We start from the raw sequence: 26,012 nt of genomic DNA on the forward strand, positions 1-26,012 counted from the left end.
ATAGTTTTATTTAGAACACGGTTAAATGGGGAGGGGTCAGAGGTGTCCCATAAAAATTAAACTCCTTTTGGGTAGTTTTGTCTTTATTTGTACACTGTAGTTTGCAACTCGGTCTTTTCCAATAACATCACTGTTCTCCTCTTGTAGGGGTAGCACGTGCCGCTTTTGTCTAAATCCTCCTAGAAGAGCTATTCTTCCCCTTAGGGTAGAAATTCAAAAGATTCCTCCTTTCTGCAAGGCAAAAAAATTCCCAACCTCCAAGACTTTCTTTTTTTCTATTTTAATATAGATCTAATCGACACTGAAAAAAAACTCAGTCATCACTGTCAGATACCTGGTAAGTATACCTCTGTGTGCGTGTGTCAGTGTTTTATGTTAATATGTTTAAAGAAAGAAGATATGTTTGTCTTTTTGGAACTTACTAGGTTTTTCCAACTCCTGTCTATTAAGAATTACAATTTTTGTCAAGCTAGAAACATTTTAAATCACCACAAATGTGTACAAATTAGCTAAGTTACCTGTTTTTATAAACCCTTTTTAAAGTGTTTCAAACGAAATTTCAAAATGAAAGAAATGCAGCCGTTAATTTTTGCTGATGTGAACATTAGCATAACTGGCTGCAAGTGTACAAAGTGTGTTTGTACATGCACTTAAAAGTTATTTCACCAGGGTGCCAGTTTTAGGACAAAACAAACATTCTTTTCCATTAAGACCTTTTTTATCACTACTTTATTATTTCAGGCAGTATTTTGAACATTCTGATGAGTTTTTTTAGCATGTTAGAAAGTTGTTCCAGTAAACTCTAGAAGTTCTTAAGTTAGCGTTCGACACTGAATTGAGTTTTGTTTTTTGTTGCTTAGTCAGCTTGAAGATCATCACACATATAAAACCACACATTTTATGCATGTAGAAAGGATTATTAGATGACATCAGTAGGGTGTAATTTTTCAAACACAGTCCTCTTCACACATAGTCTTACAATCCATTCTGCAACCTAGTTCAGTTTTAAAGACTTAATATTGATAATTAGTAATACAGTGTGAATTGGATATTGTGAAATACCTCTTTAAATCATGAGAGCACTGTTACAATTCATTGTGGTGTTTGCATCTCATCAGTGCTTAGATGACAAGAGGTGCAGGTCCCCATCATTTTAGATATGGTAAAAAAAGGGACAGCTCTTACCCCAGAGACAGTTCAATTCACTGATGCAATAAGAAAGAGCGAGAAATCGCAGTGGAAAGAAGAGATAATTGCAATAAGTATATGTTAATAGATACCATTAGTCAATAGAGATTTAAATAAAAAGTAGTAAGTAAATCAATGTGTGAAAATACGATCTGCAGTTCTTTGTATCTGTTGTAATAACAGGTACACAGAAAATACTCTGAAAATTTTGTGGTACTTCAGTGTTATACAAGCTGCTAAACAGCTTAAATATAATTTAAAAAATTAATGTACAGGAGATTAAATTGAAAAGTTAAAGTATGTGTCTTTTTATAATATTGGCCAGGCCAGAACATTGGCTAAAGAATTTAAGTAAATATGAGCCTATTCCCCTCCTCCCTTTCTAAATCAGTTCTTGATTATTAGCAAGTACTTTTTTTACTAGTAGGACTACTTCTGAAAAAGCTACTACTCAGCCTGAATAAAAGCTATAGTACTGTATCATTATATTAAATTACTTGCATTAGTCCAAAAGTCTGCTTTTTATCCAAGTCATATTCTTTTTTTATCCAGTCATATGCTTTTTGTTGGAAGGTGAAGAGCAGCAAGTTCTCCGTGGGGTTTATTTTAAAATCTGTCTAAGCGTGGGCATGCACTGAAGTTTTCTTACTGTAGTCTTAGCACTATGGCTGGCTTTTGTTTTAAATACAAGCTCAACTGCTGCTTTTGGAGCACCGAATTAACTGGAATGAAAATATCATACAGGATTTGTAATGTAAACAAGTAAACCTTCATTTTATGGAACTGGAGCTTACAGAAGTAAAATGATCTCTCCTCTGCTGAGGTTTGACTCTGAGCAGTTGATGACGATGAGGTTAACTAGAGCAGAATAAGCATATATGTTTTGAAAAGAATGTAGCATCCACCTTTTCTAAAAGAAGCATGCAGAATACTCTTTTTTCTGAACAAGTCTGAGCTTAGTTTAGTACATTATACTACCATTCAATAGTAATTTTATTCTATGGTTTTAATTAAAAAAATTAATGTGGTGATCATTTTATTTTAAGTATCTGCAGATCTCTTAATCTTACATGACATTAAATGTTGTTGATATTGGCTACAACACAATTGCAGATGTTGGAATTCTTACTAAAATACCCACCAACCTACTAATAGATTTCTGTTATGCTGTTAGTAGCAGTTGTCTTGTTTAACCTGAAACATTCGTTGTAGCTTCCCTCATCACTTGAGAGTGGCAAATAAAGGTACATTTTGAGGTGTGCCCACGTTCTTTTAATTCTGGACGGAGCCCTGAAAATTCCCCTGTTCTCATCCATTCTGCGTATCAGATTCTGTCCATGAAAGATTGGGCTTTGCAATAAGCTAAGTCAGCGTCCCTCACTCCCCAGTGAGTCTGAGGTACCGCTCTTTTGTTGGTGCGCCTTTGCCTTTCATTTTTCCTGTGTGCATCATTCACGATGTGCTTGCGTGCCGTGTTTGCATGCCATCCAGATGAGGGTAAGAACCTGCGTATTTTATGAGCCAGTGCAGACTAGTTACAGACTAGCGGGTTAGCCACAACCATGGTTTACTACGATGCTTTTGTTTTTCTCCCACTCACCTTCAGGCCCAGTTCTCCTTAATGAGGAAAGATTTCTGACATGCAGACAACATCTTGCCAAATTGTGTTTTATTTTAAGTTGGATTAAACTGGTCACACTGGATTCCATTTTCCATACCTGGAGTTCTGAAATGCCTAGATTGATGTACTCTTTGGAGGGGGGGAAAGCAAATCTGTGTAATACCTTTCCAAGAGTCTGACATTCAGAGTTGAAAAGTAATAGATTAAAAAGTCGGTTGCTGCGGCAAAGTTAATAAAGCAGTTTTGGAATATTATATAGTTGTTAGGTTACAACATGTAGACTTTTGAGGACTCTGTATCAAGATACAGAGTATCAAATTGATATAATCTGAAAAACAGTAAAGAAATCTACTGTATCTTTTCTCTGTAGTACAAATATTTAGGGGGAAAACAACGGTTGACCTTTCCCGTAATTACACAATTGTAGCATTACTGAAGTAGCTTAAACACAATATTATGATGCGAAGGACAGGCTTAATCTCAACAGCCCTGAACTATTCAAACAGAGATAGTGCAGAAAAGTCTTCGAAAAGTAAATATTTGTGGAAGCACCAAACAAGTATGGAAAAGATTAATCCTCTTTCGTCTTCAGAGCAGTACACTGCTATGTCGTACAGGGTACATGCCTCTTAAGTCAGTTACTTCAGTCTCCTTTGTCTTGATGCATTTGAAGTGAACTCTTAGAAGGACTAACACTAATGGACTGACTGTGAGATTACTAATTTAATTCTTTTTTCTGTTTTTTTTTTCCTGCTCTCTGCTTGGCTCTGGTCTCCACCCCCAGGTGTCCACTGTTGGCTATCAAAGGTTACTAAAATTTTAGCAGCTGCTCTGAAACAACTACCTAAGCCTCACTTACTGTTGCTTCTTCCTGCACCATACTGCACTGCTGCTTTGCTCTTGCCTGCTTCAGAACACAATAAGAGATTTTCTTTTTGAAATACCTGCAATGAAACTTAGGCTAGAAGTACATGCCATTCTCTTGCTGCCTGTGTACTTGTTAATATCTGTATACAGTATGCTCGTATTTATTCCATGGTATTTTCTTACCAATGCTAAGAAGAAAAAGGCTATGGCAAAACGTTTAAAAGCTAAACCCATCTCGGACAAACCTGGAAGCCCCTACCGTTCTGTCACTCATCTGGACTCACTAGCAAACATAAACATTCCTGGAGCAGACACGTTGGACAAGCTATTTGACCATGCTTTAGCAAAGTTTGGGAAGAAGGACTGCCTTGGGACTAGAGAAATACTGAGTGAAGAAAATGAAATGCAACCAAATGGAAAAGTGTTCAAAAAGGTAACACAATTTTGTCATTAATTCTGATTTGGTTTTGAGCTGATTTGCTTCTTGCCTTAGATAATGGAGGTCTTTACTAATCACCACCTCATGATAGAAAACATCCATTTTATAGTAGTTAAAGCATAACAGAATACAGGATACTATTTATTCTACTTCAAGAAAAATGAAAGGAATTTATTTTTTTTTAAATGAGTGGCAATGTGTGTGCTCAAGGTGTTACGCACCAACTCACATAAGCTTGTAGAGCTGTACCAGCAGCTTCTTGTCGTCATAATTTTTTTTTTTTTCTTACTCAACAGTTAATTTTAGGAACTTACAGGTGGTTATCCTATGAAGAAGTAAATGAGAAAGTGAATCGCTTGGGGAGTGGACTGACTGCCCTGGGACTAACTCCAAAGAGTACTGTTGTCATATTCTGCGAGACCCGAGCAGAATGGATGATTGCAGCTCTAACCTGCTTCAAGTACAACTTTCCTCGTGAGTGCTGAACTTGTTTACTGCTGATGTATTTTAGAACCATTTCTCAGCACTGGTTTCGCTGTTAAGTGTTTTGAATCTGCCAGTTCTGTCATTGATGGTATAAGAATTTCATAAACTCACTCTGCCTATGGTCTGATTCTTACAAGTTTCCAGTCTATTCTACGCGTTGCGGAGATCCCCCAAATTAACTTGCTTATACTTAGGAGACCGTTTTTTCTGATTTTATTGTAGTAATGTTCTAGATGTTAAATGACAGAACAGTACAGTTACTACTTGTTTTTTTTTTTAAATACTCTGAAGATGACAGTAGTTGCATTTCTCCCCCCAAAATGCGGAATGTTTTTATAGTATTTTCTGTCTGTATCCTGACCGATGCATCCAAAACATGAAATAAAGTTATTAGAAGAGAGAAGAATCAAGATCATATGCTAGCGTGAAGGGGTTTTGGTGACATTTTTAAGCTGCTCAAGTTGATTACCATTATGTATATGTTGTTTTTTTTTTATTTAAGCTATCAAAAAATCTCTAATCTGACTTAATGCATACAGACTTCTCAGTGAAGTGGCAAGGGTTACTATGCACTCACCTGTGCAGTCTGCATACAACACACTAGGACCCATAGCTTATTTTTGTTGCTACCTTATGTCTTTGCTTGCACGAGGCTGCCTCTTATTTCTTCCAGTATTAGTAGTAGCTGACCGTGTGAGAAGGTCACACAGTAGAGTATGCAGAGAGGCTGTTAAAGGGCAATAATGGAAGAGCTGACATTGCTACTGAAGTAGGAAAGGATGGTTAATTTGGTCTTGAGCCTCATTATTTGAGAGGCAGGAAGAATCAGCTATATAACATTACTCTCTTTTTGCCCCTTCCATATGAACCCTATTTCATAGGAGTATTAGATGCCTTTAAATGGTCTTTGGAGGTGAGAGTTTGAGATAGCAGACAATACTAAAGCAAAGGTTTTTTTTTCAATAGAGAGATGATGGGAAGAGGTGAATTCCTTGGTGCCTGTGAGGCACTTAATGGCATCACTGTAGCCAGTGAGGGTTAAAAATAATGTAGCAACATGACAAACAGTCCTATTCCTCAGTCTGATCCTCTGCCTTGCCCCCATCAGTAATTTCACAGGAGCAAGCAAAGTAGCTGACGCTGCTGAAAGAGCTGCTTGTAGAAGTATATGGCTTTAAGCAGTGACTGGTGCCCCGCAGCGTTTAGAGGGTCACCTCTCCCCCCAAGTTCTGGCTGCAAAGAGGTCGGGCCAGAACACGCGTTCTCAGTTGTTTACTGCATGATTGCTTAGTGCATTATTGTTGGGTTTTGGTGGATCTCTTTGTTTTGATGATTTCTTCCATAGAATAGAACAGACTGTTTCAGTTGGAAGGGACCTACAACAATCATCTCGCCCGACTACCTGACCGATTCAGGGCTGACCAAAAGTTAAAGCATGGTGTTAAGGGTGTTGTCCTCTTAAATGCCTCTTAAACACTGACAGGCTTGGGGCATTGACCACCTCACACGGAAGCCTGTTCCAGTGTTTGACCACCCTCTTGGTAAAGAAATGCTTCCTATACAACTGTCCTCATTCCAGAGGTCTCTTGTGGCGTAAGATTCTGATGTAGAAAAAATTAAAAGCGGTTTTATTTCCAAAAGAGAAAATTCCCCATCAAGCTAATTTTATGCCCCTACCCCATCCTCCCGCAATGCTTTCCAGTGAGCTAAAGCAAGAGCTTTTGAATTTGGTATTACTTTAACACTTCTTTTATGTTCTCTCTCTGTCTCCTTACTGTAACAGTTGTTACCTTGTATGCCACCCTGGGTGAAGAGGCAGTAATCTATGGTCTCAATGAGTGTGGGGCGTCATATCTGGTCACTAGTGTAGAACTTCTTGAGGGCAAACTTAAGGTAATTACCTTAATTACCTGGTACCAGCTTTACCTGCTTATAAACAACCCTACAGTAACACTACAGTGCAGTCAGTACTAAAAATGTAATTTCTCTTCTATAGACTGCATTGCCTCAAGTCTCCTGTCTTAAGCATATCATTTATGTGGACAAGAAGACTATCAATAAATCGGGATACCCTGAAAATGTGGAGATCCATAGTATGCAGACAGTAGAAGAGCTGGGAGCCAAACCAGAAAACTGTAAGTGAATCACTTCAGAGAGCTAATCAAGCAATGTTAACAGTGGAATCGGACCTAGGTTAAGAGGGATGCGTAGCAGAAAAAAACACGCCCATGCATATCTCTAACACAAAGGCAGTGGCAGATTGCCAGTTCATCCTCTGGCTTCCTTTAAATAAATAAAGTTTTTCTGATATCTATTTATTGTCCTGCACCTTTGTTCGAGTGTCAGATATTTCAGGATAAAACTTTTTTTTTAACTTCTAAACCATAATCAGAATAATTTAATTTTAAAACTCTGCCTTTGTTTTAGGAAGTGAAATAGAATCTAGTGCAGTGTTCCATTTTCTGCTAGTCTTACCTCTTTATTCATCTTACATTCACTATTTTTCCTAAGAAAAGAGGAGAAAGAACTTGAGGCTTTTTATTTTGCTTGTTGGCTTGGAAATGTCTTTTTTCTTAACCAGTCTGTAGCTAAAAAGCACCTTGGGCTAGAGGAATAACCATTATGTCCCTTGCTACATTGGGCAGCCAGGAATGAGTGTAACCATCTGCTTTAAGGAAGGAAAACCCAACGTTGATCATCTCTTTTCCTTAAATCAACAGTCTGTGCTTTGCCAGCTCTCCCCTCTCTTGAATAAAAGAGGAGAGAAACTGGCAAAGAGGTTTTTGCAGAGAAGCACACATTCATTACAACCGCTTATCTCTGATCAGCTTAAGGTACAGGTCTGCTGCCTCTCTAGCTGTGAAAGCTATGAAAGCTAATAATTTTCATCCTGAGAATAAATGCCAAGGGATTAAAACAAAAGTCAAAAGTCAAGGGTTGTGAGCTTACCTGAGGAAGGTTAATTTAAAAAAATAAAAATAAAGTAGTCTTAGCTCTACAACCTTGGCTTTGGAAGAGCGAGTGACAGAAAAGCTGCCTTGCAGCTTTTTGGGGTGTTGGCATTTTTTTTTGGTTTTGTTTTTTTCTTAACCTGTTGTTTCTTTCCAGTACTGTATTTCTCCCATTCTCTGCCCTTGACAGGTTTACTTGGTCTTCAGAAAGCTGCTTCTATGAAACTTTCAGTCAGCTATAAGACAATGGCAAAAGTATCACCCAGATTGTGTAGATGCCCAGATACTTGTCATTTCTTTCAAAATCTGCCTTCCCTCACTTTCTCTTAAAAACAGACCACTACTCTCTTCATCTGCATCTACCACTGACCACTTAGCAGCATGCTGTGCTTACTTTTGAAGCACCTGTTTCACACTGGTTGATTACAGACACATTCACATTGATTAATTACAGAAATAACAAATTAGAAAGTAGCTAAGAATCAGTAACAATTTTTCTCCTGCATTTTGTAGCAAGCATTCTGCCAAGCAGACCTGTTCCTACAGACTTGGCTTTAGTAATGTACACCAGTGGCTCTACTGGGAGACCTAAAGGAGTGATGATGATGCATAAAAACTTAATAGCTGGAATGACGGGACAGTGTGAGAGAATACCTGGACTGGGGTAAGAAACACTTGATTGTGATGTGAATGGAGAGATAAAACAGAACCTCCAAAAGTACACGTTTATAGAAAGTCTGTTGCTAGCATCAGGTGTTACCAAATTTCTTCATTTTATTGTGAGCCCACTAATCTTTAATTTACAAGAAATAGATCTTGTGTGTGTGAACTTACCCTGTTGTTTGAAAAGGATGCCCTTCTAGCTCATCTCACATGCTGTGTCTACTTTTTGTTATTATTCCCCATAGCTTTTAGGTCTGTGATAGGTTTTTGTGTTCTCTTGTGCATCAGAAGATGACACCAGATAAGGAGATTCCTCATCTAGTCAAACTTGGGAAATTTTTCTTAGATGTTTTCAGGCAGTTAGAATCACTTCAGGAAGTGTGTCAGAGCCTACCACTCCATTTATCTAGACACACCACTTTGAATAGTTAATGCATGTGCTGCAGAATCTGCTCTAGTATACTCACTGAAATGAGCAGAAAAGTAATAAACTGTGCATTGACAATAGTAAAACCAACTACAAATTCCCTCACATAAATTTCTGAAAATATTATTTGTGAATGTGGGTGTGTTTGTCACTGCATTCATGAAGGGTTTAATAGCTGAAATAAGCAACATTGCTAAACTCCTTTTTTGATAGGATATAAAACCAGTTCTGACATGATGCGGAAAGCTGTTGTTAAGTGACAGCTCTAAGTTTCTTGCTGAGAAATCTCTGAGAAATTATTTCCTGAAATAAGCCTCAGTACTTCAGTGATCAGCTCTCTACTAAGCTATTGTAGAATGAGATGCTATGATGACTGTCAAGGCTTTATATGATTGATCATTAAAATAATCATTGGTGATTATTTTAAAATACAGTGATTTCATCCTTAATTTCATACCTGGGATGAAATCTGCCACATGGAGAGGAAATAGCAGTGGAGCACTAAGGCATCTTTGAGTTTCCTATAAAACAAGACAAATCCTGTACTTTATATTGATTTGAGTGCAGTGGGATTTTCCCCATTTTCTTTATAAACCATGGTTTGAAATCACTCCCTTCTTGCATGCAGAAGCATAATCCTCACTTGTGATGCAAGTTTTTCAGAAAGTAATTAACTAAGCACACAATGAAACTGTTAAACAGTATTTTCGGTCCACTCGTGCATCATTGTTAATTAGACAATCCTTTCCTAGGCCCAAGGACACTTATATTGGTTATTTGCCTCTGGCCCATGTATTAGAATTGACTGCAGAAATTTCTTGCATCACTTACGGCTGCAGGATTGGCTATTCCTCTCCACTCACACTATCGGATCAGGTAAGGGGCAGAGGGGGAAAGGAAAAGAAAACTTTAGCTCTTGCAGTCTGCATTCTCCTCGCTTAGTCCTCTTTCATTAAGGAGGTGCTGATGTGTATGGCACTCTTCAGAAATGTAATCTTTTTTTCAGAAAATTATGCAAATTAATGTTCCTGGTGAACTATAAGTGGGTCATACCATATAAATTTTATTAAAACCTTTACTTTTATGATACTTAGGAAATCTAAAAGAAAACCTAATAAATGCATGTAGCATTATCCACTGAATATCAGAATAAGAACAGCTATTGATAGATTAGCTGAATGTAAGACTGTTTAAAGTGACTTCAAGTTTCTGGTCTCACTTTATGAGTTCTTTATCCAGTTATTGTAGATCTTCTATTTAGTCCTTTGCCTTTTTCCATTCAACAATTAAGATAAATAAGAGCAAATTAAGCTGGAAAAGAATGTTTCTGTACGTTTTACATCAGGCAAAAGCAACTCCTGGAGGAAGATGGAGGAAAAAGCAAGTACTAGAGGGAGGAAGTAAGAAAAAGATATACAAAGTGGATTTAATCAGGTTGGGCTTGTAAAACATCTAGTATTTTGGTCAAAATTGCTGTTAATTGTTACTTTTTCCATCGCAATGGGGAAAAAAAATTTACACAGGAAATGTTTTTTGGAGGGACAGGGGAAGAAATTTAAAGAAATTACATGCTAATATATCTCCCTCTTTTTTTAGTCCTTTTCTAAAGAGCTGCTTGGTTTTCAGCTTCATAAACTGACATTTTTTCCTTATTACAGTCAAGTAAAATTAAGAAGGGAAGCAAAGGAGACTGTACTGTACTTAAGCCTACATTGATGGCAGCTGTGCCTGTAAGTATGCAGAAGCAGATATGTTTAGCAAAAAACCAATGCTTTCTATCTTGTTCAGGCTAGAAAAACATATATTTACCAACTTTTTTTCCTCTTCATGTGTAACTGTCACTAATAGGAAAAAAGCAAAATGTAGAAGTTCCAGTTGTCATTGCTTGAACCGAGTACTAATGCTGCAGATGAGCACAAGAATATATCTATGCTAAAGCCAAGACCCTTTTTGATCCTAAACTGTAAATGTGTTTTAATAGCTACAAGTGATGTTTTACTGGGCTACTGATATAATAGGATACAGAAAGCCTTTGACATTCACAGCCTGAAACTCCTTTTTGCATAGGGAGCAAGCAGGGTGGGTGGCTTTGGCTAAGATGGACACTTGAAGGGTCTGGGCGTTTGGATGAGTTACAGAACTTGGCACATTAAGCTGTGCTGCCACAGTTGTGGGGTGCTCAATCTCAGCTGCTTGTCTCCAAGGTAACACTTAGGCTAAGTCTGTCTTGCTGTTCTTAGGGTAAGCAGGCCATGCTTAGTCTCCTCTTCTACGAAAAAGTGGTCAGGAGACTGTAACTCCTATTGCCGACATAGCTGACGTTGGCCTTTGGGTCACCAGGCTTTTGCATTCCACAAGGCGCTATCTGCAAAATACACAAATGTTTGCATCTTTCTAATACAAAAACCCTCCTCATGTGTCCTGGAATCACATGTGCCTCTTTGATCGTATCACATTTGTGGCTCATAAAACTGGTAACACCAGCTTTTGCCACATGGTGGTGGGCAAGTAGGAGGATTTAGTCTCATTTGAGAATAGTTGGATTTGGTTGTTCTGCAGCATCTTTTGGGAACAGCCAAGAGTTTAAATCATTTACTCACTTGCTTTTTTTTTTAATAAAATAATAATCATACATATAGGCGTGGTCTTTTTCTTAATTATTAACTGAGTGAAAGTTATTTTGTCTGAGAACCTCAGCTTTTTAGAGATTATCTATTTAAATTCATTTCCTGGTGAAGACATGAATTAACTGCAGAACAGTGATAATGCTGAGAACCCCACCTAAATGTCTGACTCTACAGACTTACTATCACAAAGAAGTTAACAGAGAAAAAATAAAATAGAAACTGATGATCCATTTTCAGTTGATAGCATACAGAATCTAGAGTTCAACTATCTACAGCAAAGAGGAAAAACCTTCAGAAAGCCCCAGTAGGAACAACACTTATGTAATATCATCTAATAAATATTTCTCTCCCTAGAACTATTGTCTTGTTTTTATTGTCAAAACGTTGTAACATCACCAGTGATTAGAACGTATAAGAACTGAAATGGAAAATAATTCTAACAAAATCCAGAGACACAAATATTTCTAAATATTTGATTCAATCAGAACATTGTAATAAGCATTAATAGTTCCTTCCAGCCTTTGTAATTCCAAATACCTTGTCATGCCTCTCTAGTCTTTCCAAAAATCTACATTTAATTCTGCTTTAAGATACTTGTCTGGCTTTTGGAAATATTAGATGATATTCTGCAGGTAAACTGTCCTGAAGATAGTGTAGTTTTTCTGAAATTCTAGTTTGTCTAATTCCCAGTTGTGAAGATTTGAAGGAACTCAAGCACATTAATGACTTTAATATTTTGATCTCCGATACTTCACAGCACATCATTTTCATAGCTTGCTTTTCAATTTTAATTTGACTTCTGTTAGAAAGCACGTAAATATTTCAAAGCATTGTGCTCTGTAACAAACTTGAATGAGCCAATCCTTAAATTTCTGTTAAATACTATTTATTTTAAATACTGTGTATTTTAGTGATCATAAGCTTATTATTTTAATGGAAATTAACTTCTTGTCTGTGACAGGACTGTGGTTTTTTGGTCAGGTAACTAGAATTGCTGCAACCATGTTGCTTTGAAAGTTGAAAAACTTTTCTTGGAAAAGGAAGTGGTGAAATGAGATCTTAGTTGACTCCCCTGTGCTTGCCAATTGCCGTGGGTGAAGTACAGCATCAGGACTTCTAAGCACGATAAAGCTTGCATGGCATATACCAACCTTTAGCAAAGGGATTTAGCTAAACTTGAAGTAAAAATTTTCTAAATCAGTTTGTCACATTAAGTAGAGGCCAAGATGTTATCGATAACGTAAGCAGTATCATATAGCAAGTTTTATTACGCTATGGTGCGTTACCCAAGATTTGTAGCTGTGGTTGATGGAAAAGGCATCTTCAGAATGAGGGGTGGAAAGTATTTTCAAACCAAATCGGAGGTTTAGAGCGTCATTTTTAGAAATGCAAGGGGCACTACCAATTACTGCAGTATGCCTGAAGACGCACAATGGTTACCGAATTACTTGCCCTTGACTGACCTGTCTGCCTAATTCAAGGCAAGTTTTCTAGTATAAGGTGTATTCTACAGCATGAGGGTTCTCCCTCTCTAGTGATACTGGTGTGAGGAGAAAAAAGCAAATGGAGAAAAGTAAGGCTAAGTCACTAATCTTCTACTGCATTTTCCATACTTCATTCCACCCATTTCAAATAGCTCCAAGCTGTGATGACCTATAAATTAACCAATTGGTCACACATGAAAAGCATTACAGTGAAGCATTACCTTACCAATGATGCAGGCATTTTCACTCTTACTGTATTATCTGTTTTAAAGGAAGAATAATAGTTTTCCTATTTCATTTTTAACATGGAATTTGATTTACACATGCTAGTCTACTCTATGTGATAATTTTCCTTGCTTTTTTTAAACACTTTGCAGGAGATAATGGACAGAATTTATAAAAATGTCATGAGTAAAGTTCAAGAGATGAACTACATTCAGAGAACTCTGTTCAAGATAGGCTATGACTACAAACTGGAACAAATCAAGAGGGGATATGATGCACCTCTGTGTAACGTGTAAGTATAATTCACAATCTAAGTGTACCTTTTTCCTTGGGACAGTCTAAAAGAGTAATCATCTAAGCTGTCTGACATCAGATCATTCTCATCCAACATGCAAATATCATCTAATGACTAACTGAAATAATACAAGTTCTTACGGGAAAATGGTAAGATTTTAATGGTAGGAATGACTAATCTTCAGAACAGATGACTACTTAGTTTTCATTGGATTGCTTTTTATTAGCAATAAAATTGGAATGTTTGTTAACAGGAATTCTGCCATCTTCAAAGGTTACACAAGAGGTAATGTTTTTGATTATCCTTGCTGTCCACTAAAATCAGTGAATGATTGAGTTACTTTTAAGGTGTTCCAGATAGGGAAGAAGAAGAAGGTTTGTGTCTCTCTCTTTTTAGAAAAGTGAGCTGAGTGAATGATTTTTAATGCTTTTTTCCTTCTTTCAAGACTATTGTTTAAAAAAGTAAAGGCACTACTGGGAGGGAATGTCCGTATGATGCTTTCTGGAGGAGCACCACTCTCACCTCAGACACAAAGATTCATGAACATCTGTTTTTGCTGTCCTGTTGGTCAAGGCTATGGACTAACAGAAACATGTGGAGCTGGAACAATTACAGAAGGTAGTTAAAATGCTTCTGGAAATAAATAATTTAAGATACAGATACACAGGAGGGTTTGGTGGGGATTTTTTTGTATAGTCAAAATAGCTGTAGTTCTTAACTGCAATAAAGTAACTTGAGATAAGATACTGCCTTATTTATGGTTTGAGTTTATGTTTCAAATGACAAACATCTCTGTATTCTTCCTTGTTCTCTCCCTAAGTTGCTGATTACAGCACTGGCAGAGTTGGAGCTCCTCTTATTTGTTGTGAAATAAAATTGAGAGACTGGCAAGAAGGTGAGAGCATTAAATGTTTCGATTTCAGAGTAACTAATTTAACCACTGCTTAGCTGGTTTCCTTGCCTATCTGCTCAACTAGGTGTAGCATGTGATTGTTATTGTTCTTTATCTTTTATAATAGTCATTGATTTGTGTGCATTAACTTCAAGCTAAAGTTTCAAAATATTTTCTTGTCAGCAGAATATAAAAGTTAAAAATAACTGGGGGGGGGCTGTTTCTTGTTTTTCAGGGGGCTATACTAATAAAGACAAGCCTAATCCTAGAGGGGAAATTATAATTGGTGGACCTAATGTCTCAATGGGATATTTTAAAAACCAAGAGAAGACAACTGAAGAGTTCTCCATTGATGAGAATGGTCAGAGATGGTTTTGTACAGGAGATATAGGGGAATTTCATCCGGATGGGTGTCTGCAGATCATAGGTCGGCCTCAATTTTTGATATCTTAATCTATAACAAGATCTTGACTAAACATAATTATAAGCCTGCTATTGATCCTGTTGGCTTTGCCAGGGCTAATCTACTTAAAGGTTACTTGCTTGCAGAATCACAACAGAAAACACATTCCCAAAAGTCTTTACAGCTGTAGGAGAATTTTGGAAGTGATGCCTTTTCCTGTGACATTATCACTATCTAAATTTAGCACATGGACTTTAAAGAATAAATGTAAGATTAATTTTTGGTATTAATTACAAAGCTGTAAAATCAGAGTCCCCACCACTTTCATACAAGTTGCGTGACAAGTGTAGTGCTATATAAACTTTCTTACAGAAGCCTTTATAAAGCTGGCAGAATATGTACCTTAGCCGCTTAAAAATTTTAGTAAGATGTTTTAATTCATGTTTATTAAGAATCTTGCATAGCATTGCACAAAATACATATATAGTGGCTTTGCAAATGAGTATGTGGAAATGCAAAAGTTTAAATGGAACAAGCTTGCTTTTGCCCCCCCGCCCCCCCCCCCCTTCATCTCCTAGATCGTAAGAAAGACTTGGTGAAGCTACAAGCAGGGGAATATGTATCTCTGGGCAAAGTAGAGGCAGCACTCAAGAACTGTCCATTGATCGATAATATCTGTGCTTATGCCAAAAGGTAAGAGTGGTATTAATTTATCAACTCCATTTAGGGTAAACATGAAATATAGGCTCTGACCCACTTCTCTGATGATACACTATAGTTTTCCATGGTTTCCATTGAACAGACCCCCCTACCAGAGCACAAGTTATAAACAGCATCTCTGAAGTGGCACACGTGCCCAGATTCCCTAAAACCTGAAGAAGTGACCTGTATTTTTCTGTTGGCATTTCTCCTATCCTCATACACTCCAGTTCCACCCCATCCCTTCCCCAAACAGGTGTCATTGTATTTATGATGTGTTTTAGCTTTCTGGACAAATGCCAGAGAAAAGTTAGTCTGAACACTTTGCACCGGATCCAAAGCTCTCCACTGGGTTTTGGAAATAGTCCCAGTCTCCCCTCTCCCTAACACATTACATGAAGGGAAATGGAGAGAACTAGCTAAACACCAGATGTAGATGGGAAGCTAGACAGAGAGGTGCACTTGTGAAGTTACAGAAAAGCATGACACCAATCAAACCCAATGTTGTAAAACAACTTAGAACACCTTTGATAAGTCATCAGTTGTGAAGACTTAATGTGCAAGAAAGATTCTGTATGGGGAATAGCTACAGTTCAGAAAGCACTGTGGATCTGTGTATCTAACAGCAAGTAAGCACTTTACTCCCTGAAATGGAAGCCTCCACTGATTTAATCTCTTTTCCTTCCTTCTCTTGCCATCGTGTGGTAGCGACCAGTCTTACGTGATCAGTTTTGTGGTTCCTAATCAGAAGAAGCTGACAGCATTAGCTGAGCAGAAAGGCATCAGTGGAACCTGGGTAGATATTTGTAACAATCCTACAATGGAAGCTGAAATACTGCGAGAGATTAAAGAAGTGGCAAACAAAAGTAAGTAAAGCAGCTTGTCGTGCTAGCCAGTGTCATGGTGCTTATCCAGCAAAAAATTTTCAGTTATCCATACTAACTGCTCTTCCTGCTTCCTGTTGCCTCTGTATCTGCCAAAACTTAATGGTTTAATCAGAGGCAAAGACCACATCAAATTGTTGCCCATTATCCCAGGAATTGACATACTTTTTGGTTGTATTAACTACTTTTATCTTTTTTTTGTTTTCTAAAAAAATCTGATTTTTTTTCAACAAACTTCTAGAGACAGGTTGCTTGACCAATGCAGTTAAAATAAGGTCCAAAAGAGCTATCAATTTGAAAGGGAAGTTACAAGACATTTGCTGGTAAGAAAACTAGTAGAGCAAGAGATTTCAAAGCTTCTCCCCTCCCTCCAATGCAACTTTGTTCCTTACAGCTTTGAACAACCATGATCCTTGGGGTTGTAATGGCTTAAAAGCCTGCTATTCCTTGCTGTTGTCCTGAATGATCAAAAGCCTCATCAATCCTTTATGGGGCCAAAAAAATTAACAAACTGGGCAAAAGTGTCTTTAAAGCACCTGGCACCTCATACAAGGAAGTAGTAATACTGGACCGAAGCACACGCGAGGCACTGCCCCTCAAACTTTAGAGAGGAGGATCTGCCTTTTGAAAACAAGAATGAAGGCAGTATTAAGTCTTTCCTTTAAGAAGGGGGGGGGGGGGGGGGAAAATCAATCCATAGGTCTCAGACTTGGGTTTAAACATTTTAGTCTGTGTTTTCTATTATGAACTCGACAAATTACTACCCATATAGCTTTGTTTATTCAAAATCTTTGCTTATACATTCTACTTTCCAGATAGTACTCAACTATTGAGATACAACTAATTTATTTGAGACTTTTTTCTAAAAGTATTTCAAAGAGATTGTGCTCATTTTTAGCAGAACATAATATACCTTCATCATGAGCAGGCATATATCTAAGTAAGATGAAACAGTACCTTCCAATAGCAGTTTGAAGTGAGAGGGACAGAAGAGCTCCCAGGACAGCCTTACAGCCAGCGATCCCAACTGAGCTACGCTTGCTGCCAGACGGAGGCTGCTGTCCACAAGCTGTCCTAGCAACTCGGCTGCAAGTCTGTGGGGGGGGGATCCTCTTAGAAGCCCATCTGCAGGAGCTGGTAGCTCCATCCCTCAAGTATTGCACACATGCAGCAGCTCCCTGCCCCGTTGCAGACGTCGCTGCCCTTCTCCCTGAAGCAGTTACCTACCTCCTCCCTTGCTTACCCCGCTTTGGCCTGTTGCCTGGGCAAGAGGTAGAAGCAGCTTTGGTTGCAATGAAACTGTGCATGTGCCAAGCCACTGTTTCCAGCTGAAGGGAAAATAAGTGACTAACGTAACAAAAAAATACAGAGAAGTCCCTTTATTTTGAGCTCTAAACTCTTAGGAAGGGAAAATTTGGGAAAGAATCATTCAATCATGGGAATTACAGAAGTACACCATTATAATTTAAACAGGAAGCACGTCTGCCTAGTCTGAGTTAATCTAGTTATTACTACATTCCTATAATAAAGATACAACTCTAGATTTCAGTGTATCCTCTTGTGACAGTAGTCTTACATCTTCAGGCTACACACTCATTTGTTGCAAGCTTTAGGTTTTACACTGTCACATCCAATACAAGCTATAAGGACAGTGTGTTACTAGAATATTTGCACACTAACCAGCACTCAGCATTGGTACAAGACTAAATTTGCTTGTGGCCCTTCTGTAAGGTTACTTCTGTAAGTAGGACACTGTATTATACAAGCTACAGAGTGCTCACCTTAGGTTTTTAGATAGCATGAATTATTATTTCATTTGGCTATGTAATCATAGTCATGCTTTTGTTTCTTCTTGTTCCTGCAGTGAAATTAGAAAGGTTTGAAATTCCCATCAAAGTACGGTTAAGCCCTGAACCATGGACCCCCGAGACTGGGTTAGTAACAGATGCTTTCAAACTGAAAAGAAAAGAACTGAAAAACCATTACCTCAACGACATCGAAAGAATGTATGGAGGCAAATAAACAGGTTATGTTGTGCAGATGGTTCCTTCTCATGCCTCAACTTTGGATGTCTGTGTATACTGTAGATATCACGCATTTAGAAAATACATCAAATGGATGAATGTTTCTATAATCTCTGTTGAGTACAACAGAATATCTTAGACTCCAAATTCTTAATTATTAGCCAATTAGATACTGATGGTCTTCATAGAGTTTCATGTGATCATCTCCAGTTTTGAGACAGGCATCATTATGTAAAGCAGTATGACCAGGTGATTTTATTATTATTGTTTCTCTAGCATATTCAGACTGCTTGCAACTTCTCTTTAATTCATTCTGAAGTCTAGCCTAAATTTCAAAGAGCAAAATTAATTAACTGTGGTGATTCTTCTGTCATCATAAGATACTTAGTGAGGGAGGAGAACAGCGTACTTAAAAGTCTACCGTTCTTCATTTAAAAACAAAAACAAGACAACATTAGTCAAGGACTTGCTAGAGATCACTAATAATGCACTGCTTGAGAATGGATGTAGTCTTCTGCACATCAGTTAGTACCTTGAATATTTACAGTGCCTAAGAAGGAATATAAAGTACACTTACTGAAATAAAGGTGAACTGAAAAGCTTTCTAAAAACAAGTTATTTAAAATCTCATTCAAGAGCTCCAACTCACCAAATACATTTTTACTTGTTTTAATTCAAGCAACGCTTCAGACACACAGCATAAAAGAAAACAAAGACTTGCACTGCTACAGGAGGTACTGATGAGAAATCATCACCTGAATGCAAAACACAAAACTTGCGCCTTGACTGGCAAACAACCGCGAAGTTGATGGGCAGTTGTCTCTAAGCAGACTTGAAACTCAAAGGAGTTTTAGGTCGGCTTTTGCTTTTAAGGCACTGATCCTCTAGACCTTCACGTACGTGTGAATAACAGTACAGGTTACCTGTATGTAATTTAGAGAATCAGAGTCTAAATGTCTATATTACCTTTTATGGAAAGGATTTCTGTTCACCTTTTAAATATGATAAGCATAACAAGGCAACCAGAAACCAACAGTAGTTTCCCCATATCATCTTGTTTTGCTTATGGAAAAGTAGACTGTGGCCAAGGAATTTTTATTTTATGGAACTTGTAAAAAGGGACAAAACCCTCTTTACAGAAATTCATTATAAAAATGTTCTATTAACTGGAAGTCATAAATGTGAAGAAGTGGGAAGATAGAATTTAACAATAGTTCATTGTTTTGTGTGCAGAATCCTGTACTGTGTCTTCTTTTGAATTATAACAGAGCTCCTGCACCCCTGCTAGCTCTTCACACTTGAACCATAAATGCTGTAAAAAGTGGAGGCTCTTGATACTGTTCTACTTTGCACTTTCTGAATCATTTTATATATGTTGCTTACATTTTGTACAGCTGTGGCCCTCAACTGCTATATAGTACAAATTCATTTTAAAGTATTTATAGATTTCTATTCATAATATTTGTGTTGTATATGATGGTTAAAAAGAAAAATTATTTGTATTGTCACTGTACAGAAAGTAAAAAATTTTGTACGATGCTTCTCTTGAACACAGTAGCTTGCAATTTAAGGGCAAGTTTTTCTTTTATCGCATGTATGTGTATTTTCCTTTGTTCCAGTTCAAACAGATTTTGGCAAAAAATAAATCATGGCTATATTCTCGTTAACTAAACCATCCCTTCTCCTTGTGACCAACTTCAAACTTCCCCCAGCGTAACTTTCTCTGGCCAGTCCAGAACACTGCCAGCTCATCATCCAAGAACTCCAGAGGGAAAGGGAAAAAATGTGGTATATAAAGCTGTCTGTATCTAGTTGTGCATGGAACTGGAACAGTCACTAAAAGGAACAAGAAAATAGCTTTTCTAAAAAAGAAAAATCTATTTAATTGGTTTAGTTGGTTTATGACAACAGGAAATACTTCCCATATCAGTAGCAATTTTTAAAATGGCTCTATCCTGGAGCCAGTTTACCAATTTTTCCATGTTTAAAATTGGTCACTATTAAATAGCCTTTAGTCAGCCTGCTAGCATCACGAAAGTTAAATACAGGTAAGGAGTTCACACTTCAGTCTGTTAGCGGGTTGTATGATTTTTTTTAAACCATGAACATATTTATATGAAATGTATTTTATCTAGACTGCAGGTATCTTCTGTGTCTTGGTTGACTGCGGATTGCTATTCTCAATATATATACACGTATACAATGTTAACATTTCAAAAGTGGAATACAATTTAAATGGTTCAACAAGTTTGCGTTCTGAAGGATCTTTATATATTGCACAAGTTGGCTCTAGTTACTGTTCAGCACCACACATTCTCTCCGAAACCAAGCATACCTTTGAAGAACTTCTCAAAAGGAGCAGCAATGAGTACATGCTACAGATGTTCGAAACAAAGCCTCAAGCGGGCCTATTTTTTCTTTTAAAAAATGAACTACATTTTGATGTGCTGCAAGAGACAATTCGATACACATCAGCTTTTCAAGCATTTTTGGAGAAAGGGAAGGATTAGATCAGGCTGCCTTCAAATATGGGGATTATTTGCAAATATAATCATAGAATAGTTTGGGTTGGAAGGCACCTTTTAAGGTCATCTAGTCCAACCACCCTGCAATGAGCAGGGACATCTTCAAGTAGACCACGTTGCTCACAGCCCCATCCAACCTGACCTGGAATGTTTCCAGGATTGGGACATCTACCACCTCTCTGGGCAACCTGTGCCAGTGTTGCACCACCCTCATTATGTAATAGTAATACTTGCAGTTTGGTAATGCAGATGAAGTGATAGTTACAGATGATATCCTGCGCTTGATTGAAAGGACGCACAATACGGGACTGAAGTGTGAGGGAGCAGTTAATTTACTAAACGTGAAGGTTCCAAAAAGCTCAAAGTAGCTGAAAGTTCTTCAGAAAGCAGGTTCAGAATTTAAAATTATTCTCTTAAGTCTGAGAAACAAGTTCAAAGAGGAAACAGTTTGGGCATATGCCATGCAAGATTATATTTAGGCCCTCTACTTCAAAAAACATGGGCTACCTACAGAAAGCCAGATTATAACTACTGTAACAGTGAGACTAGAAAGCTTACCTATGAAAGATTATAGTTGAGTTGAGCTGGCCTGAAGAGGAATGGTGCATGACAAGAGATGATTATCCTTCAACTACATACAATGTCACCCTAACAAAGGCACAAATGAGCTGTCACCAGTGGAAGAGGAAGAATGGAGAGTAAGTTTACACTAAGTGACATTTATGATTAGATATTTTAGAAGAAACACAGAACTTTAAAACAATTAAATACTGAATACTTACTAAATACTGAACTAGTTGCTCAAGATCTCTGCCACTGAAAGTCTTTAGAACCCCAGAGTCAATGAAGGTTAAACAAACACCTTTTGGAACAGCTTTGACACAGAACCTTAGGTAGGGGCTGGAAGAGGAGACCCCGTTCCTGCACATAACGCAACAGTAACGCTGCATGTAACAGCAAGATGTCATTAAATGGCTTGCAAGGAAGAAAAAAAGTAAAAACAGAGCAAGTAATGAGTTACTCCCTAAGAGTAGGTGAGGTAGTGTTTAACCAACCCAATGCAATTTTGGTGCCCATTACAACATCAGAGAACTTTGAGCATAACATGATGTAGAGAGCTGCCTGCCAGGTAAGCCAGTATGTTGAACTGCAGTATATAACACTTTCTGGCTATATAAGGAATAGGACACGAGTTGATAATGTGGGTCACTAATATTCAGTCAAGAAAACACCACAATGCAAATCTACCACATCCCAGAATGACAGTTTGAAACAACTATTTTATATTCTAATGATATATTAGTGATCTGCAATTACATGCAACACAAGAAATAAATTCTCACTATGTATTTGGTGTGGGTTTTACAAAATACAATCAGTAAAAAAATACCAGTATCAGGTGATTTACAAAATACAATCAGTAAAACTTGCAGTCACTGCTTACATGGAATTCTGAATGATGCACATAGAGTAAAACTCAGGTATTCTACAGTAGTGTGAACCCAGCTGGATTAATAAACAAAACACATTTCCAGTTAACTCTGTGCTGCTGCAAAGTAGACTATTAATTGTGAAGTTTTTATGATAGGATTACAGCAGCCATAGAGTAATAGGACTGACTATACTAAATACACATTTGTTGTTGGCCTGTCATTTTCACATAATTTAATTTTAGTGAGTTCTGACAGAAATTGCATTTTGTTTGCACTATTGTTTGCTACTGGGAGCTGTAATATCTAGAATCTTGCTACACCTTTATTGGAGAGAGACACATTTTGAAGAAAATAGGATGCATTCTATATTGGCAACGTGTTTTAACAAAGCTGATTATCACAGGTAATCTGTCCAAAACTGTCTTTAGTTCGAAGTGTGTAGTCTTGACATTAGACCAATGCTAATTAAATTAGACAAAGAGCTCGCACAGTGTCTGATCCTCAGAGTCCTCACCTATGCTTTTAAAGAAAAAAAACACAAAACCAAACCAACCAAAAAAACCCCAAACAAACAACCCACACCAAAAAAATCCCCCAACAAACCCTGTTACATTTTTCACTTTTTCCTCCTATTTTGAAACACCAATAACCTGGTTAATGATAAACATTAACGGACATGCCAGAAGTCTCTATGTCTTTGCTCCACATGCTCTTCTGCATTTACCCTCATCTGTCTTCTATTACAGCCACATGACCACCACATCTCCACCAGTATTTCTGAAAATCCAGACCCTAAGCATGGATACCCATCACTCCAAGACACAATCTCATATCATTAAAATACTAAAGCAAGAAGATGTCATATAAGTTTTACTTTTTTAAAACATAGATAAGGAAGTGATGAGGGAAGTAATTTAGCACTTCTGAATTTGAAGCATTGTTGGACTGCTGCTAACAGGCTTCCTTCGAGCCAATTTAAGAATAAAACTAGCTCAACTACAGCTTCGGGTAGTAAGTCCACATACTGTTCCAGCACTTAACGGAAGTCCCAGCCCTGGGAGGTGTTGCTGAGGTTTTTATTTGTTTTAAACACCACAGTATCTAATATAAACCTTTCCTGTTGGATATAGCTCAGCTTATTACTTACGGTGCTCCCCCAGCGAGTGAACATGAAGAATGGATCACTATAGTGATCCATAGGTAGCTACAGAGAATAGCTACCTGCCCTACTTTAGTTTCTTGTCTTTCAAGTCTAAGCAAACCCAACCTATCCCCATCAGCCTGTTTTTTATAAAATTTAATCAGGATCATTTAACTAGGGCCACTCTGAGCTTGTGTGCAAATTATGGCACCCACCCCACCTGCCTTATACAGCTTAGGGTAATCACCACCCAAAGCCTGTAACTTCACTGCATTCCAGAACATATTTGCCTCTTGCATAATAGTGTAACTCTCACCTGGGGACTTTTTTTCCTTGTTATTTTTAAAACCTGGATCTCTGCTCTGAACATTTGCACTAGCACAATAATGATATTGCTGTGAGGGGTGGAAATGCACAGGTGGTGGTGACAGCAACAGCTTCAGGAGCTCTGCAAACATGCCACACCACAACCCAAGCTGAATTTCTAAGTCAGTCTGACTCAGTTCTAACGTACATACAGCCCACTCTAAGCATTTACTGGCAAGCAGAGTCCTTACTTGCAGAGGAATGAGGCCAAGAAAATTGTTCATGCCAGTAAAAAGCATACTGTAGGAAAGCCAATTAAAACCTGGCACTGCATGAAGAAAAATCTATCAGACTGGTTTTTGGCTCTCTTGAGATTCTAAATGGATATTTGGCCCTCCTAACTGTAGTAAAAGCTATTTTCTATTCTATTTTCTATTTTATTCCCATTGTCTAGCCACCAATACACTTTCAGTAGGTAACCTATAGATAATGAAAAAGCAAGATCACCTGCAACATATCTGAGACAAAAACTTTGCTTAGAGACACATGACTTTGTAAAAGGTCTCGTAAGAGGAAAAAAACCGAAAGACCCATATGCACAACAGAAACATCTTACTGACTAGGCAGCAATCTCTCACTCATACCCTACAGCTTGTAAATTTGCCTGATGCTGGGGGGGCTGTAGAGATTGTCACTATCCTTAAACCAGAGGCTTTCTCTATTATATTTTGCTGATGGAGAAACAAGAAATAATGAGTTGTGACTCTTAGAAGAAAAAAGAAGAAAAAGAGGAAGAATATGTTGTTGCAGAAACATCCCATTTTACTACTGTTTCTTCTGGAGCAACTGAAAGACTAAAGAAAAACATTACAGGGAAAACAAGCTGCTGTTCTTTCAAAACCTAACCCAGCAGGACTGCAGTCTTGCCTGATACTGTTTACACAGAAAATACCACAGGTCAATACCACACCAGCTCGCCTTTCCAGCTGCCCTCACAGATAGGCACTCATTCTGGTCTGCTGATAAAATACATCCTTTCCCCTGGAAGCAGTGAGAAGAAAATGGGATGGAATGCAATGATCAGTGCTAGCCACCTCCCAGAAACAGGCAAAGAAACTGCACAATATAAAAGTGACTGTAAGTGCTGAAGAGAATGTGAATCTCTAACACATTCAACTGCTACACTCACCTATAAGCATGACAACTGAATCTAAAAAGTCATCAGATAAACAACCTGGGAGCAGGGAAAATCTGAGGCCATCAGAGCATTCATGGGATTTAAAAAATCCCACAACTACAGGGGGGAACTAAGGTAACTTTGCCTGTCCGCTGCTGCAGCCTCAGTCCCTCTCCAGCACAGCCATACTGGGACCAACCCAGAGACCAGCCTACTAACATTCAATCCTCTCCTAGCCGTTCTGCTCAAGGAACAGACCCTCTTTAGCTACTTACCAATTGTTTTAATTACTCCAAATTAATTCTGCCTCTGGGTGTCTGACCACCACAGCTGCTGCTGTTCAAGCTCCTGTGCCCCACCACCTTTCCTTGCAATGCTTCCTTGCTTTTCTGTTACATGCCACTCAACAGCAGACCTGCTCTGAGAGCCTGCCCACGGCCTTCTGTATCGACCTGCTGCAGCTTTGCCAGCTCAGCGCTGAGCATGCACACTCACAGAGCAGCAGGTCCCGCACAGCGCTGCCCGGCTGCCTTGGCAAGCTGGGCTGAGACACCCTGCAGCTTTGCCACAAAGAGCCCTACGACAGCTCAAATGAGTAGAACCAGCTCCTTCCTGGCTTTATTTTGGTGGACCTACATTTTCCCAAGCATTTACTTTGATGAAAGATCTTGCTTCTGAACTTCAGGGAGCACATAAAAGGATCTCTGTTTGCACTGTTCTCTGCATGAAATGGAGATTTTTCTCAGTTCTCTCCCTGTTCCCTCCCAGGGGAAAAGGGACCCAGCTGGTGCTCAGCAGTCTCACCTGCGCAGGACCTGCTGCCAGGGGCACAGGCATGAGGACTGATCAGCTGTTTTCTACATGACTGCTTTTTTTCCCAGCTGCACCTTTCAAACAGAATTAGATTATTTTATCCCTTCTAGCGTGAGCGTGTGTATTTGAATGACATTTGGCACGGTGAAGAAATGGAATTAGCCTTTTCAACCACCAGGCTGTTTCCTCCCTCTTTGGGAGGTGGCAGCAACGCCGGCTGCATTTAGCAGCACGCTGCTAACAGGGAGGCATAGCTCTAAGTCACCAGGCAGTACGGCAGTACGGCTGTGGCTGACATCTCTGAGGGCTCAGACCTCCTGCATAAGCCATTTTATCCGAGCTCCAGGCACGGTAACAGTTACAGTTTCGGCGCTCTCCGCTACCGGTACAGGCAAAGCTGGGTTATCTCGTCAGCTCTAAATCGGGACGGAAGCGCCAAGCC

General features: G+C 38.4%; 1 protein-coding gene across 4 annotated transcripts; it reads left to right on the top strand.

Annotated features, from left to right (window-relative positions):
• The first annotated feature begins 287 nt into the window (after window positions 1–287).
• Window positions 288–18,173, top strand: ACSL4 (acyl-CoA synthetase long-chain family member 4). Of its 4 annotated transcripts, XM_010292592.1 has the most exons (15): window positions 288–337; window positions 3,870–4,109; window positions 4,412–4,589; window positions 6,385–6,494; window positions 6,598–6,736; window positions 8,066–8,216; window positions 9,395–9,518; window positions 10,301–10,372; window positions 13,131–13,270; window positions 13,719–13,891; window positions 14,094–14,168; window positions 14,401–14,592; window positions 15,147–15,261; window positions 15,976–16,133; window positions 18,016–18,173. In XM_010292592.1, the coding sequence occupies exons 2-15, from the start codon at window positions 3,882–3,884 to the stop codon at window positions 18,171–18,173; spliced, it is 2,013 nt and encodes a 670-aa protein (XP_010290894.1). In that variant the 5' UTR covers window positions 288–337; window positions 3,870–3,881. The 4 variants fall into 4 exon arrangements, with proteins under 4 accessions (XP_010290894.1, XP_010290879.1, XP_010290887.1 ...); XM_010292577.1 differs by lacking the exon at window positions 288–337 and having other exon boundaries at window positions 3,759–4,109; window positions 6,598–6,740; window positions 8,070–8,216; XM_010292585.1 differs by lacking the exon at window positions 288–337 and having other exon boundaries at window positions 3,759–4,109; window positions 6,598–6,740; window positions 8,082–8,216.
• Window positions 18,174–26,012: the final 7,839 nt, after the last annotated feature.

Source organism: Phaethon lepturus, unplaced genomic scaffold (genome assembly GCF_000687285.1).
Source record: "Phaethon lepturus isolate BGI_N335 unplaced genomic scaffold, ASM68728v1 scaffold20290, whole genome shotgun sequence".
In the NCBI taxonomy this organism is placed as follows: domain Eukaryota; kingdom Metazoa; phylum Chordata; class Aves; order Phaethontiformes; family Phaethontidae; genus Phaethon; species Phaethon lepturus.

Bases quoted from the DNA above. Each gene is read 5' to 3' on its own strand.
- ACSL4 (XM_010292577.1), top strand. From the start codon at position 3,759: ATGAAACTTAGGCTAGAAGTACATGCCATTCTCTTGCTGCCTGTGTAC. The intron at 4,110-4,411 runs GTAACACAATTT...CTTACTCAACAG, and splicing joins ATGGAAAAGTGTTCAAAAAG to TTAATTTTAGGAACTTACAG. The intron at 13,892-14,093 runs GTAGTTAAAATG...TCTCTCCCTAAG, and splicing joins AGCTGGAACAATTACAGAAG to TTGCTGATTACAGCACTGGC.